At 34.1% G+C, this 15,207-nt stretch overlaps 2 protein-coding genes across 10 annotated transcripts in view; one reads left to right on the top strand and one right to left on the bottom strand.

Moving 5' to 3' along the window:
* The window catches only part of KLHL5 (kelch like family member 5), a 144,384-nt gene extending 136,004 nt beyond the window's left edge, over positions 1 to 8,380 (top strand). For 2 of the 6 annotated variants that reach the window (XM_074229631.1, XM_074229629.1), the window contains one exon: positions 6,215 to 8,377. In XM_074229631.1, the coding sequence (XP_074085732.1) occupies positions 6,215 to 6,271 (57 nt within the window). In that variant the 3' untranslated portion in view covers positions 6,272 to 8,377. Of the gene's footprint in view, positions 1 to 6,214 lie in introns of all 6 variants that reach the window. The other 4 variants (XM_074229630.1, XM_074229628.1, XM_074229627.1 and 1 more) reach the window with 4 other exon arrangements.
* Positions 8,381 to 8,517: 137 nt separating this feature from the next.
* LOC141518002 (WD repeat-containing protein 19-like) overlaps positions 8,518 to 15,207 on the bottom strand; it is a 192,938-nt gene continuing 186,248 nt past the window's right edge. For 3 of the 4 annotated variants that reach the window (XM_074229620.1, XM_074229621.1, XM_074229622.1), the window contains one exon: positions 8,518 to 8,746. The gene's annotated coding sequence lies outside the window, so the exon portion shown is untranslated. The remainder of the gene's footprint in view (positions 8,747 to 15,207) is intronic. The other variant, XM_074229626.1, reaches the window with a different exon arrangement.

Raw genomic sequence — 15,207 nt, 5'->3', positions numbered from 1 at the left:
TAGGAGTGGGTAGGGCTGAAAAAGTTTGTGGTTATAACAGTCAAAGAAGTCTGAAATTCATGGATTAATGAAAAAGAAGGAAAACGGGTTGGAGGCAATTTTTCGAGCAGTAACATACAAACTTTGCTCCCATTCTTCCTCCTCCATCTTTTTTATTCCCCTCTTACTTTTGCTTCTTTCTACCTGAGGGAAATGTTTAAGTACAAATATGCTGGCCACTAAAGTGGACAAATATAAAAAGTTTGAAGATATGAATACTTCCATTATGTACAGTACTATAAGAAAATTGGAAATAGATTTAACCAGTTACCAGCGAAGACTTTATACTATCTTTTGTTAATCCATGGTAACTCACAACAGTTATTGCTAACCACTGCAGAGCAACTATAATAAACTTCATCCATAAACTGAATTTAGGTGAAATAAGAGACAAATTCAAGAAAATACTAAAATATGACAATCCATAGTTCACTGAAAATGAAAATGTCCACTTAATGCAAATTCTGGAAATTATACCTTAATAACAAAACAGATGACAAACCAGCACAATTAAAAATGAAATGCTTTTTTAAAAAGAAAGTATGAGTAGGTATTCTTAGATTGACATTCTGAAAATCACTTTTTGATCCTTGACAGCATGAGTCCAATTAGCAGATCATTGTACCAAAACTGAGTAATTCAAAAAAAGATAGTAACTACCATAATCATCCTATAGATGGTCAGAACTTGTAGGGGGCAGCTAGGTGGTACAGCAGATAGAGCACTGGCCCTGGAGTCAGGAGGACCTGAGTTCAAATCCGGCCTCAGACACCTAATAATTACCTAGCTGTGTGGCCTTGGGCAAGTCACTTAACCCCATTACCTTGCAAAAAAAAAAAAACCCTTGCACACAGATGTTTTTGTCAGCCATTTCCAATGGCACATACTATAAAGGGAAAGAAAGAGTTATAAATAAGTCCCCTAAGGAGAAACAGCAAACACCATAAAGGTAGAAGTGATTAAAAGACCTTTTGAAAAAACATTTAGAAGGTTATATTGGCTTGTAGCTAGTACACTCAGTGAAAAAACTTGAATGCCATTTATTACTCAATAAAGGGTAGCTAAAAGGAAATCCAGAAAACAAAGGTGTATATCAGAAATTCTAGGCTCCCTTAAGCAGAAATTAATAGTAAAAGAAGTTAAGTCTACAAGGAATCAAAAAGTTCAAAGAACAAAATAAATGATATCAATCAAAACCTTTCCTTCAGAGATTTCAGAAGGGCAAAAAAAAGTCTCTAAAAGAAGAGAATGTAGAAAATGCTGATCATCCACATAGCTGCAAGAATTCCAATATAATATTAGTTGGATCAAATAAGAATCAGAGAGGTAACTGAAACTAGCTTCTCCAAAAAAACCTAAAATTCCTAAACCTAGAAACAATTCAGAATTTGATTCAACATTCACATGAATTATTAGCAAGTACTTAGCAGTTTACTCTAAAACTCAAGCCTTATCCCACCTTCCTTTTTGTTTTTTGTTTTTTTGAAAGGTAATGGGGTTAAGTGGCTTGCCCAAGGCCACACAGTTAGGTAATTAGTAAGTGTCTAAGGCTGGATTTGAACTCAGGAAGTCCTGACTCCAGGGCCGGTGCTCTATTCACTGCACACAAATATCTAGATATTAAGAAACAGTTTATTAACTAAGAAGCAAAAGAGATGTACCAAAAAATCTCAGGAAATTTAAGAGCAATATATTATCATTTTGGTGACTACCGAACAAGTTTCCTAAAAGCACTATAGCATATATCATAATTTTGATGATCATTATAAAGCCTTTGATTCATATCTCACTCACTCATGGCTTAGTAACATACTGCAAAATTTATTTAACAATACAAAATCCCTGCTGGGCACAATGTATCTAAGTTGCCTACCTGCCTCTCAAACAGCCTCTAGTTCTGCACCCATGAATCAAATTTAGGATTAGTCCTGGGAAAGACTTGCTTGCAATGAGAGCATTCAAGCTCTTTTTTTTTTAATTATTGGATTTTGTAAGTTCCCCACTTCAAAACCCTAGGAAAAAATCACTTTTCCAAAGAAAAAGCAGAAGGTGATAAATGTACAATGTTATTCCACTATACAAAAAAAGAAGGCTCAAAAGACTCATAAGCATGTATTGGCAAGACATAAATGAAATAGTAACTTATAACTAATATTATCTTAAAAGATATGATTTATTTAGGAACTGTTGAATATGCAATTAACCTTTATATTGGCTCTGAATTATATCTCTCAAGATCCTCCAAATCCATCCCCTAGCAATCCAAACCAGAGTATGAGTTCCTATCAGGAGTCATCTGATAAGATTGCCTCTAAGATCAGAAATGTTGATCTTAGGATCACTATTTGGTCACCTATGCCCAGGCAAAGAAACTCAAGATTCCAACATAAGCTTACCTGAACAAAGTGTTAACAGTAGATAGCTTTTTCTCTTATCTCTCATGGAAAGTCCTAAAGAGAAAGAGATGCATAATGCAGTCCAGAGAGTAGAAGAGAGAAAACTGGAGGATGGAATTATTCATTTTAAGATTTAATCAGATTTTCTTGCCTCAGTGACAAATTCCCTTTGATATTGCCTTCTTAAAGAGGGCTGTGATTATGGTGGAGAGTGAGGAGGGGAGAGGTAGAGAAGAGGAAAGGGACAGTACAGCATCATGCCAAAATGAAGAGTCTTTAAGCTCTGAATCAGTACACATGATTCTGGGCAAATGAGTCCCTGCAAGGGGCTGAGGTTCAGGTCTGCTATTTTGGAATGTAGCCAGAGCCAATCAGGAGAGTTACCCTGATATTATCCTCCTTACATATAAAATAGACAAAAGCAGAAGAATAATACTAGAAGCTTTATATTTCATAGAATATTGTTCTCTATTGAAAATATATCAGGAACATAATAATGTCAACAACAAATTACATAAAATGTGACATTATTCCAAGACATTGTTTAAGTCCATTATGGTTCTCTTTAAATTCATTATCAACACTTCTAAACAGAAATAAGCAGTCAAACCAAAATATCTTACTAATCACTTGTAGATAGATAACATCATCTGAAAAGCATATTAAAATGTTCCTTAAACTTCTGGAATCTTCCTGTAATAATAGAAAAATATCTTTCAGGCTAGTTAAGTATAAAAGTCTTAATAAATACTGAGGAAACATGAAGATAGAATGCTTCAAATACGAATCTAGAAGTCCTGTTGAAATATTTTTGTCTCCTTCAAGAAAGATACATCAAGGATAAAAACATCAAAGAAACTTTTTTAAGAAACTTTTTTATTTTGAAATTGAAGCTGAATGAGAAAAATATTCAAAGCAAATAATAACTACAAAATAAAATGAGTTTACAGTAACAAGTTTGGAAATTATCCTAACAAGAATTCATACAATATTGGGGCAGTTAGGCAGCATAGTGGATAGAGCACCAGCCCTGGAGTCAGGAGGACCTGAATTCAAATCCGACCTCAGACATTTAATAATTACCTAGCTGTGTGACCTTGGGCAAGTCACTTAACCCCAAATGCCTTGCAAAAACCAAAGAGAAAAAATGCCTTTAAAACATTCATACAATATTAATGGAATCTTAGGCCCATCACCTGAAGGCAGATATCAAAAGATTTACTGCTGTAGGAAGAAGATTAATAGACCTTACGAGCACATATTAAATAGATTGGAAACCTACAAAAATACTTTTGGAACAAGTGCCCGACATTCATAATCTCCAGCCTTCATGGAACAGAAGGATTTGAAAATAAATATGTCAGAAAAGACCAAAATCCTGTGAGAATAGGTTGAGGTACTCTGAAAATGCTTTTAGTGAGTCAATGGATTGAATGAGTTTATATCATAATATATTTATTCAGTTGCAAAAAGTAGTTCTTTTATCCATCTCTGCCAAAGTCTATAGAGCATTAAATATAAACATAATAATCAGAGAAAAGTAATTCATTGAAAAAAGAGAAGACCAAAATACTAGTATATAGAACATTACAATTTATGTATTAAACCTATGAAGGAGAAAGTACAAATAGCATTATATGCATTTTATAGAAGAGGAAACAAGATCAAAGAGCTATAATTACTTGCTGAAGTCACACAAGTTATATCAGAGTCAGCATTTGAATTCCAGGTCTTCTGATTCTAAGGCTCATTACATATGGGGAACAATGCAACTACATTTTGGGGATGAAAGGAAGAAGGGTTACTTAAGGAGAAAGGGTTATCAGAATGTAGGAAAAGAAATTGAATAGTCTGTACTACAGAATATAAATTGCTTTTCATAGATTTAGAGGTATATGAGAGGATCACATGCTACAACTGAGAAAAAAAGTCACCAGATTTGATGGATTGGTCATTTCTGCCATTTGAGAGTATGTTTTAAGTGGAGTGAAAGGAAGTTAAAGAATGAAGAAGACCAGCTAGAAGATATAGAAATTTAGTAGTGAAAAGAAAGAGGCTAGTGATTACAATGTCAAGGTCATGTAGCTATTGTTTTTCATTTTGTGACATATGTGTATATAGTAACATATGATATTTCTTAAAATCTTAAAATCACTCCCCTCACCCATTAGCTCTGGCATATACAGAGCATAAGATGACATTATTGTGTTAGATAAATTCTACAGACTAAGACTAAACTTTCTAGATAGTTGCCAAGGCAACCTTTATACTTCAGAAATATGAAGATAATTAAGTACTGATATGGACATTTGAAGAAAAGCTGAATATTACTGACAAGTGTTGATTGTAGACATTTATGGCATCACTTGAATTATGGCCATCACATATGGCTTAATGTTTTTTGATTCCTCAAAGGCATACAATAAGGAATAAAATGATTAAATCACATGATTGAATTAAAAGCTCTATATTGAATTATTTATTTACATTTCAGTTATTTCCCCCATATTTTAGAATAATATATACTACAGAGACATCCTCATAAGCAAGAGAGCTCAAATCAACTATTTATAGCTTATGTGAAAAAAAGATCATGAACTCCCCAAGATTGTACATGCAAAAATATAGTATGATATTTTGTGTGCAGCTGTTTGCATTATGTGCTCTTCTAATGAAACCCTTTCATCATCACCTTTTGGAGAAAGATAAATGAGATATTTCCTGAATTAAAGACCTAATTTTTTTTGAAATATGATTAGACATCCATTCTAGGGAGCTAAAGATAGTACAGAGAAAACAATTTATCTTAAATACCTTCTCCCCCTCCAGTCTACACTGCTCAGAGAAAACTTAAAAACATTATTATTGCCCACATTATGTTCTATGCTACCTACTTCTCACAGTGCCTCTTTATGATGCTGAGAGCTGAGAGGAATATGGAGTTAAGGAATGAAAATTTGATAATTGTCCCATATGGAAAACTAAGAAGGTCAGATGGTTATGTAGAAATTTAAATTTCATTCAGGAAACATTTTTTCAAATTAAAAAAAAACTCTAAAAAAAGTTAGTTCATTTTAAATGCACCAGAATGTCATGGGATCATAGAGTTAGTCTTAGATCTGAAATGATCCTCAGCCTTTCTGATCCACAGAAGAGAAAACTAACACCAGAATTTAAGTAGTGACTACTCAAGATGCTCAGGTAGCCTCCAAGGGATGCCATGGTATCTCTGGTCTTTGTGAAAAGACACAGGTGTATACTCCATCTCATTATATTCTTTTTAAGATCCTCCTGGCCTGGGCAGGCCTCGTCAAAGAGAAGATATACTCAATGTAAATCAAATCTGGTAGGTTGATCATGTCTCCTGAAGTTAGTATATTCTAGAATAGGTCTGTCCAACCTTACTATTAAAAGTTTTTAGTGAAACAATAGACAATATATTTTGATTTTCCATTTTAGTGAGAGCTCTGCAATAGCTCAGCTTCATTTACAAAAACATTTAGTAAATCCACAGGGGCTGCATAAAATTGCCCTAGGGATTCATTTTGGACAGCCCAGTTCTAGAAGGTGGCAAGAACAAAATGTATGCCTGTAGTCTTTATATGCTCAGTCATACATCCATATCTAAATAGGCATTTCTGTAAAGGAGTTAGTCAACTGTCATTTATTGTCAAGTGTCTATTTGGCTATTTGACTAATTTCTTTACAGAAATATTACCTTGTTTGAGTTTTTCTTCACTGAGCTCAAATGATGTCATGTTGTTTCTTTTTTGTTTTAGGTTGCACCATTGTGCCTAGGAAGAGCTGGGGCATGTGTTGTGACTGTAAAACTCTAACAATTATTTTATACTTGAAGTTATTCTCCTTTGAAAATTCTAAGACAAATGGATTACATTTTAAGAAATTTCAACTGCAGCATGTCTTCTGTCAGATATAACTTATCTGATGTGAAGTTGAAGATGACAAGGGGGAGGGATAAATGAACAAATATTAAGCACCTTTTAAAAATAAGATTCCATCATTTTCTTGGTAAAATTGATATAGACTGGTATGAAATATGATTATCAGTTAACTCACGCAGAAACAAATGTCAACCAAGAATTTCATTTATTCACAACTAGATATGCTTTAGAAACCATTATCTAAATTGGGGGGTGGGGTTCATAATGCAAATACACCAACTAAATGAGCTCTAAATGCCTCTGCCTTGTAACTGAATATATATACATATGCATACTTGGTGACTGGATAGCACTTTTTCATCATGCCTGAGGTTCAGAAACTTTTTTATTTAGCCAAAAGCCTCAGCAGCATCTTATGATAAACAATATTCTAATCAGTATTTTTGGAAAGAGCTTTATTATACATGTATTAGATGTGAACTTTATTTAAAACAAAAAGTTCATTTATTCCATTTAGCCAATAAAAAAATGTTATGTTCTAAGAACCTAATAAAAATATGGACTTTGGGGGTAATGTTTAGACATTCCATTAAATCTAGTTAATTAAGAGTTACATACTATGTTTTCAAAAGGCAGTTGGTTGAATCATTATTTTTATAGTAATTTTAAAAATTGTCTCATTTAGGGGGAAAAAAACCCCTGTATTTCCTATAATCTTATTCTTACACATGACAAATAGCTAGACATAAGGCAATAGTTCCAAATATGGGGCAGGGAATTTTTTTTTTCTTCCCTATTACACAACTGCTTTTTTGACTTATCTTTTGATATTATAACTAAATCACTTTGTTATTTCATGTATGTTTTCTTATATATTTGTATTTGCTTCTTGTGCCTTGTTATGTTCTGCCATAATATAAAATAATTCATTATTGTGCTTCATTGAAATACACAATTTGAGACAATTAGATTTCATACTTGTATGGAAAATGTTTATAAGGTGCCTGATGCCTAAAGTATTTGTATATTTGTAAACTAAAGTACATATGTGAATGTTAATGCTCTCAGTGAATTATTTATTGTTTACCAAAAAAGAGCAGAAACATTGTGTTATGTTTGGGTTAATGTTTCATCTCTTAATGTAATGATCAATATTGAATATAAACTAAAAAAAACTTTTTAAATACAATGTGCTTTCTTATTTGTGTCTGTCCTGAATTTTGTGGGAGAAGGAGCAAAAAATATTAGTGCAGAGGAAAGATTTTTTTTTAAAGTCAGAATATAGTCAGTCATATTATCACTTTCCTACATCTAGTATAGGAATTATTAGAATCTGTAATTTTGCAGAACATTCTGATTAGGTTAGAAATCTTTCAGATGTAATGTCAATGAAAAGTCATTCTATCAACTCTTTACTTTCTTCTGGGTAGTAAAGCTTAGGGGAAAAATATGCCAATTCATAGTTTTGAGACCTTGTCAAAAGGGGCTTTTTCTTTCAGGATTTTTCTACAAAGATGTTATCAGTTAAGTTAATTCATATCACTGAAGTTCTCTATACATCTATTTGTATCCAGCCACTCTCCTAAAGATTGTTAAGGCAGAATGGAGTATCATAATACATGCTCATGAACTCTCTCCCCCAATCATAAGTTTCACAGATTTTAAGCAGGACTCATGGAGCCAGGAAAAGCTGGTTCTGAATCCTATACCTCATTTATGTAATACTACACAACTCACTTCACTTTGATTTCCCTGTCTGTGAAATAGAGATAAATTATACAAGAATCAATCATCACAACTCTCAGAGCTGGTGTGAAGATCAAATGAGACTGTATATGCTTTGAAAAGCATAAAGCATTAATATATAATGTCAGCTCCTTGTCTCTTCCCATCATTGATGATTCCCTTTTCTCATTCCAGACTACTTTTCTTTAGATTAATAAACAGAATAAGCTAGAAGGGCTGATTGATAGTCCAATCTTTGTTTGATCAATGTATAATTTTTATAGGATATAAAAAACCTGGCAAAAAACTTGGGATTTTTGAAGGAATTTTTCAAAAAATTCACACCATTCTTTGTCATTGTAAGTAAAAATCTCAGAAGTTTATTTATACTTAAATTCCAGTTTGATTTTAAAATTATAAACATAAGAAAATATTACACATTCATTACAAATGTGTTATCAATTTATAACTTGTGTTTTGAATAAACAATACCAAAATATTTCATCAACAGCATTCTTCATAAACTTTATAAAATGCCATACATTTAAATGTTATCAGCAATTAAACAATATATTAACTTGGAAAAAATGAAAAGACATTAATAAATAAACTTCGTTTTCTCTTTAAGTAGAACATATCGAATTAAGGAAGATTGCCTTAAATCAGTAAGACAGATTGAAGGGTCTAAAAATAAAAAAGAAATTGGTTAATAATACTTGGACTATCAAAGTAAACCTAATAAAATATTATTAGAGGATGGTTTAATGATTCATGAATTTGGATCTGGCTGAATTCCTGAAAACACAGAAAATCCTGATATGTATAACACAACCTATATTTAGCAAAATCTTATTTACTTTTTTTATATAATCTTATTTCCTAACACTAACACTAGCTCTAAAAGGAGAAAAAAGTTCTATTCATTACAGTATTCTAAAGGAGAGGTTAAGGGGCTTTATCAAAAATGTCAGGCAAAATGAACTGATGCTGAGTGAGATAAGAAGAACCAGAAAAGCACTGTACACCCTAACAGCAACATGGGGGCAATGATCAACCTTGACAGATTTGCTCATCCCTTCAGTGCAATAATCAGGGATATTTTGAGCTATCTACAATGGAGAATACCATCTGTATCCAGAAAAAGAATTATGGACTTTGAACAAAGACCAAAGACTATTACTGTCAAATTAGAAAAAAAATTAAATTTATCTCATACTTTATTTTTCTTCCTTAAGGATATGATTTCTCTGTCATCACATTCAACTGAGATCAATGTATAACATGGAACCAATGTAAACACTAACAGAATGCCTTCTGTAGGGGGTGGGGGAGGGAAGCAAGAATGGGGGGAAATTGGAAAACTCAAAATAAATAAAATCTTTCTTTAAAAAAATGTCAAGCAAAAAGATTACCCTTACTAGTCTGCATGAAAAATTTATACTTATGAATAGTCATTCAATTTTTAGAAATTCTCCAGGGGTGGCTAGGTGGCACAGTACATAGAGCATTGGCCCTGGAGTCAGGAGTACCTGAGTTCAAATCTGGCCTCAGACACTTAATAATTACCTAGCTGTGTAGCCTTGGGCAAGCCACTTAACCCCATTGCCTTGCAAAAAAAAACACCTAAAAAAAATCCTCTGGATCCTGGAAATCTACTCCTTAATATGAAAAGATTTTGGACTAATTAGACTGTAATACAACTTCAAATTCTTTTTTAAAAAGTTACCACTAGTAAGAATAGTATCAAAATGATTCTATTCATACTGTGCTGTAAGGAATACATCATTGAGTAATGTATAATAAATAAAAGAACGTAAGTCAGAATGTTAAAAGTCAGAACCTCATCATATCATCACTGAATTCATAAATCTGAATTTCTAGTTAAGAATAAATATAAAAGGTAGATATAGTCATTTTAGAATAAACTTCATGTTTTAGCTTGTTATAATTTTAAATTTGATGTATTTTGCAAGATTCTGTCAGTATAGTAAATACTACCTGAGCACAGGTAAGGATATTTTAAAATTCTTTGAAATTTCAGAATACTAAGCTGCCATTTCCACATAAAGTGATGAGAACACATTGAGTACTGAATGAACTAAATAGATTTCAAAGTACTATGACTTTCCCCTTATCTCGTAATCCCCTCCAATATACATCAGCCAAACTAGACCACTTGCCAACTCCCAAAATGGCTGTGCTAAGGAAAAACACAAAAAACTTTTACTATTACCTTTAATTTAGGGGGGGAAAAACTTATCTTACTATGTAATTCTGCTATCTCTTATACTTTAGTTTTCTTCCTTAAGGATATGCTTTTTCTCATCACATTCAGCTTAGGTCAATGTATACCATGGGAAACAATGTAGAGAATAACAAACTGCCTTCTGGTGTGGGGAGGGGGGAAAGAAGATTGGGGGAAAATGTAAAACTCAAATAAAAGAAAAAAGAAAAAAACTTATTGGAAAATGGAAACTGTTAGCTGGAGTTTAAAGTAGTGATTGATGCAGATCAGCAGAAAGCAGAAAATCCCCATGTAAATGCTAAAAAAATTTCTATATCTTAGATTACCTTTAAATTTATATGTAAATATTCCTTGATATATGGCATAAAATTGTAAAATATGAACATTAAATGAAGTGTTTATATCACCTCATGTGTTAAGTGCTTGTATTTTTTGTGTCATTGAATTAGCATTGTCAGGGACTTGAGGCATCAGTTAGTCTAAACTCCTTTCCACCCGATCCATGAAGAATCATCTGGCTTCTGCCTGATTACCTAACCAAGCCATCATGTGTACTTTGACGTTTTTCAGATATCTCTAGTAATAATAGTGATAACTATAGCACATATCATGTGCTAGTCACTGGGCTAAGTGCTTTACAGTTATTTTATTTGTTCCTCAAAACAACCCTGAGAGGTAGGTGCATTTTTACAGATGAGGAGACTGAGACAAACAGGTGACATGATTTGCCCAGGATCTCACACATAAATGTCTTCCTTACTCCAGACTCAGTACTCTATCCACCAGGCTACCTAGCTGAATATAGGTAGGGCTTATTGAATACATGTTGCAATCAACTGACTTACTAGCGTACCAAAATCTGTTTTCTTATCATTTCTACCCATTTGTCCTGATTATGCCCTCAAGATCCATATAGAATGAATCAATTAGTTTTCCACACAACCATCATTTAAATATTTGCTACAAGTTTTCCCCTCAAACCTTTAATTCTACAATTTAAACATCCCACAGTTCCTCACAACTTTCTCATGTACTGTTTCACATTTTCTCACCATTCTAACTATCATCATATGGAAGTTCCTCAAACAAAACACAAGATTCCAGATGTGGTCTAAACTAAGCAGAACATCAAAGAACCTTGGAAGGAAATTCAGAAATCACCTATTACAGTCAATACCCTTAGAGGAATCCCCTAACCTGTTAGGTAATTTGTCTATTACTTGAACTCAAGTGAAAAAAGAAACCCATTATTCCCCAAGGAAGTTCATTTTTACAGAGCTCTTATAGTTAGAAAGTTTAATATTTTCCTCTTTGCAACTTAACCCCATTACTATTCTGCCTGTAGGGCCAACCTATAAAAGCATACCCTACCCACCACATGACTTCTTTAAAACTTCAATTAATCTGTCATTTCATTTCCCCATGTACAGATCACAACTCTTTTAGGCCTTGTTCTTTTTTATATTTTATCAAAGGTCTTCTACACAGGATGTGCCCAATATAATGGAAACTACAAGCTAGGTCTTTTTTTTTACATTTTTTGAAGCTGTTCATTTATACCTAATAGGTCCACTCCTTTTTCTGATCATTCCATTTACTCAATGATATCCCTTACAGCACTTTATGTGTCAGTTATCATTCCAAATTCAGAATTGGTTATATGATTGGATCCAAAGAAAGTTATTACTGATTAAAAGTAAACTTCAATCAAAGTCTCAAGTGGAATGATCCAAGGATTTATTTTGGTTCTGTGCTGTTAAACAATTTTAAAAATTACTTGGTTAAAGACATGAAAAGAAGGAATGTCAAAGTATACTGGATGACAGTATTACAAAGATCTTAACAAGCTAGATCTTTTCATGAATGGTTTAGATTGGATGACCCATAGGGTACTTTTCTAATTTCACAGTCTTTGATTAAGCAACATCTAATATAATGAAATTTGATAGAAATAAGTTACTATTCATACCTGGGTTCAAAAGTTAACTTCACTATAGTAGAAGGAGGGCTGATTAGGCAACAGTTCTGATAAAGCTTATTATTAGTAGACTACAAACTTAATATGAGCCATCAGTGTGATATGACAGTCAAGAAAGCTAATAAACACAAATAAGAGAAGCACAGTATTCAAAAGTAGAAATCTAATAATATTATTCCATGGTCAGGTCCCATAGGGAAAACTTCATTCAATTCCAGGCACCACATTATAGGAAGGGCATTGATAAGCTAGAGAATGCTTAGGGGAAGGCAATCAGGGCAGTAAATGCCACAAATTCATGCCATATGAGGATTGCTGAAAAATTGGGGATGAGCAGCCTGAAGAATTAAAGACTTGGGAGTTTGATTTTTGATTGCTGTTTCAAAATTGCAAAGAAGCAAAATTAAGGTTGATATATGGAAAATTTCCCTAGCAATTAGAAATATCCAACAGTCAATTAGTCTGCATCAAGAGATAAAGACCTCAAATGAGATCTTTAAGGAAAAGCTGGATAATCTGTTCTTAGGCATATTATTGTAAAAAAGGATTCATTTTATCTATGCTTAGGATAGATTATATGGCTTCTGAGGTTACTCCCAAATCTGAAATCCTGGTTCTGTGATGTTATTAATGTCACCTCACCACAGGTGATACACTAATAAGTAGGCCATCTATACTTTTATTTAAATGACTGGTAAAAAAAAATACTGAGCAGAATTGAGATAAAGGCACAGGCAGATGGTTATCCATTAGAGACCTTCCTCCAGGTTGACAACAGATCCATCTATCAACAATGATCTTTTATTCAAGAGGTCAACACTTCCCGAACCAACTAACTCTGCTTGTCTTCTTAAATCGAGATACATTAAGACAAGGACATTCCTCTGGTCTAACCATCTAATTTAATAGCCAAAAAAAAAAAGACAAAAGAAAATGAAGTTAGTCTGGTCAGTCCTGTCCTGAAGGAACAAGCTGGTTTTTGGTCATCACCTCTAAGTGACCATAAGAAATTATCCTAATTAATTTGTTCTAGAATTTTATCAAGAGACAAAACATCAACATTGCTAGTTTATAATCTGAACAATCTACCTCCCCCTTATCAAAACTGGTATACTGTCTCCTGCCCAGTGGCAACACTCTTATTCACAATAACTCTCCAAAGATTATGACTGACTCAGCAATTATAACTACAGATTTATTTTTTTCAATGCTTTCTGTGGTGTTAAGGAGTGTTTCCGTAGCCTATAATTCTAGGATTTTTTTGGTGCCTCCTTCAGCTCCCCTTAAGAGCTTATTGGTCCTAAACAAGGTTTGTGGGTTTGTTTTTTTCTGCCATCCTGGCCTCCTACCTGACTCTGATAACATCAAAGCAATCCTGGTAGATGAATTACAAGTTTTATTATGAATATACTACACAAAAAAAGGAGTTGGGAAGAAGGGTTCAGTAAAGAATAAAAAAAATTTACACTTTCATCGTGGACCTCAACATCAATTAGAAGATACATACCCATTTTCTCTACCTCCAATCTACTTTTCCTTTTCTTTGTCTGGGTCTTGATTTTAGCTGTTACTATATGATGAAATCTGCTTCTCTAATCTTAATGCATATAGTAAGCTGGGGCCTCCCCGGAGACTTTACTCTTATAGCTCAGTTTACCTCATAGCCTCAATTCACTAATCAAAGCCTTGGGAAACCCATGATATTGCAAAACTTGGCACAAAGGGATGCTTCCTACATTTTTCCCTATGTGAAAATGGCTATAATCTAGCATTTGATCTTGTCCTTGATCTTGCTATCATTCACAAATGTACCACTTCAGTGTTCAAGAATTCTGAAATCCCTTTTTCTGACCATAAACTGTGAAGAAGCTTTTAATCTCTCCTTCTGCCTACCCTTATATAATTCTCCTTTTCCTCTGCACCAAAACTTTCCAATTACTTGACCCCTCAGTTTTCTCCCAGATCATTTCATATGCATTAGTCACTCTTTCCTCTTTTCCGCATCTTGACTCCTTTAAATCAATTCATCTCTCTTCACAGCCTCCCTCAGCCTTGAATCACTGTCATCATTTACCTATCTTGCCCCAACCCCTCTGCTGACCTTCAATCTTGAACTGGATGCCCAATAGATATTTAAACTCAATATATCCAAAAAACAGAGCTCAAGATATTTCCCCCACAACACTACCCAACTCCTCCCTTCCCTTTCACTGTAGAGGCTCCATCCTCCTACTTCCCCAATCTCACAACCCAGCAGTCATCATTCTTCCATATTCAATCTGCTGACAACGCCTGCTGATTTCATCTTTTTTTTAGGATCTCCCAGATAAGCCCCCTCCCCTCCTTTGACCCTGTAACCACTCTGGCAAGGTTGTCTCCACCTCGTGCCTGGATTATTATAGCAACAGCTGCCGGTGGCTCTGCCTGTCTCACATCTCTTCACACTTCATCCTTCATTCACTAAAGTGATTTTTCCTAAAGAACAGGTCTGATCCTATCATCACCATGCTCCCTCCTCCCACCTCTCTAAAAACTCTGGTGGCTTCCTCTGTCTCCAGAAGCCAATATAAAGTGACTGCTTTGATATCCAATACCCTTCGCCATTCAGTCTCCTCCTACCTTTCTGGGATTCTCTGTACCTTACCCCACATGCTGGTAAACTGACTGTTCCACAAACAGGACACTGCCTTTTGGCTCTGGCACTTTTTCTGGTTGTCTCTCCTCCATGCTGGAATGCTCTCCCTTTTCTCCAAATACTGACCTCCCTGGCTTCCTCTCTTCTACAGTAAGCCTCCCCCAATCCTTCTGAATTCCGGGGTTTACCCTCTTTATGATAACTTCGTTGTATGTGTGTCTGCATGCTGCCTTCTCCATTGAGGGTAAGTTCCTGGAGGGCAAGCTGTCTTTGCCTCTTTTTGTATC

This window comes from Macrotis lagotis, chromosome 3, assembly GCF_037893015.1.
Source record: "Macrotis lagotis isolate mMagLag1 chromosome 3, bilby.v1.9.chrom.fasta, whole genome shotgun sequence".
In the NCBI taxonomy this organism is placed as follows: domain Eukaryota; kingdom Metazoa; phylum Chordata; class Mammalia; order Peramelemorphia; family Peramelidae; genus Macrotis; species Macrotis lagotis.
This window is presented reverse-complemented; position numbering and strand designations above follow the sequence as displayed.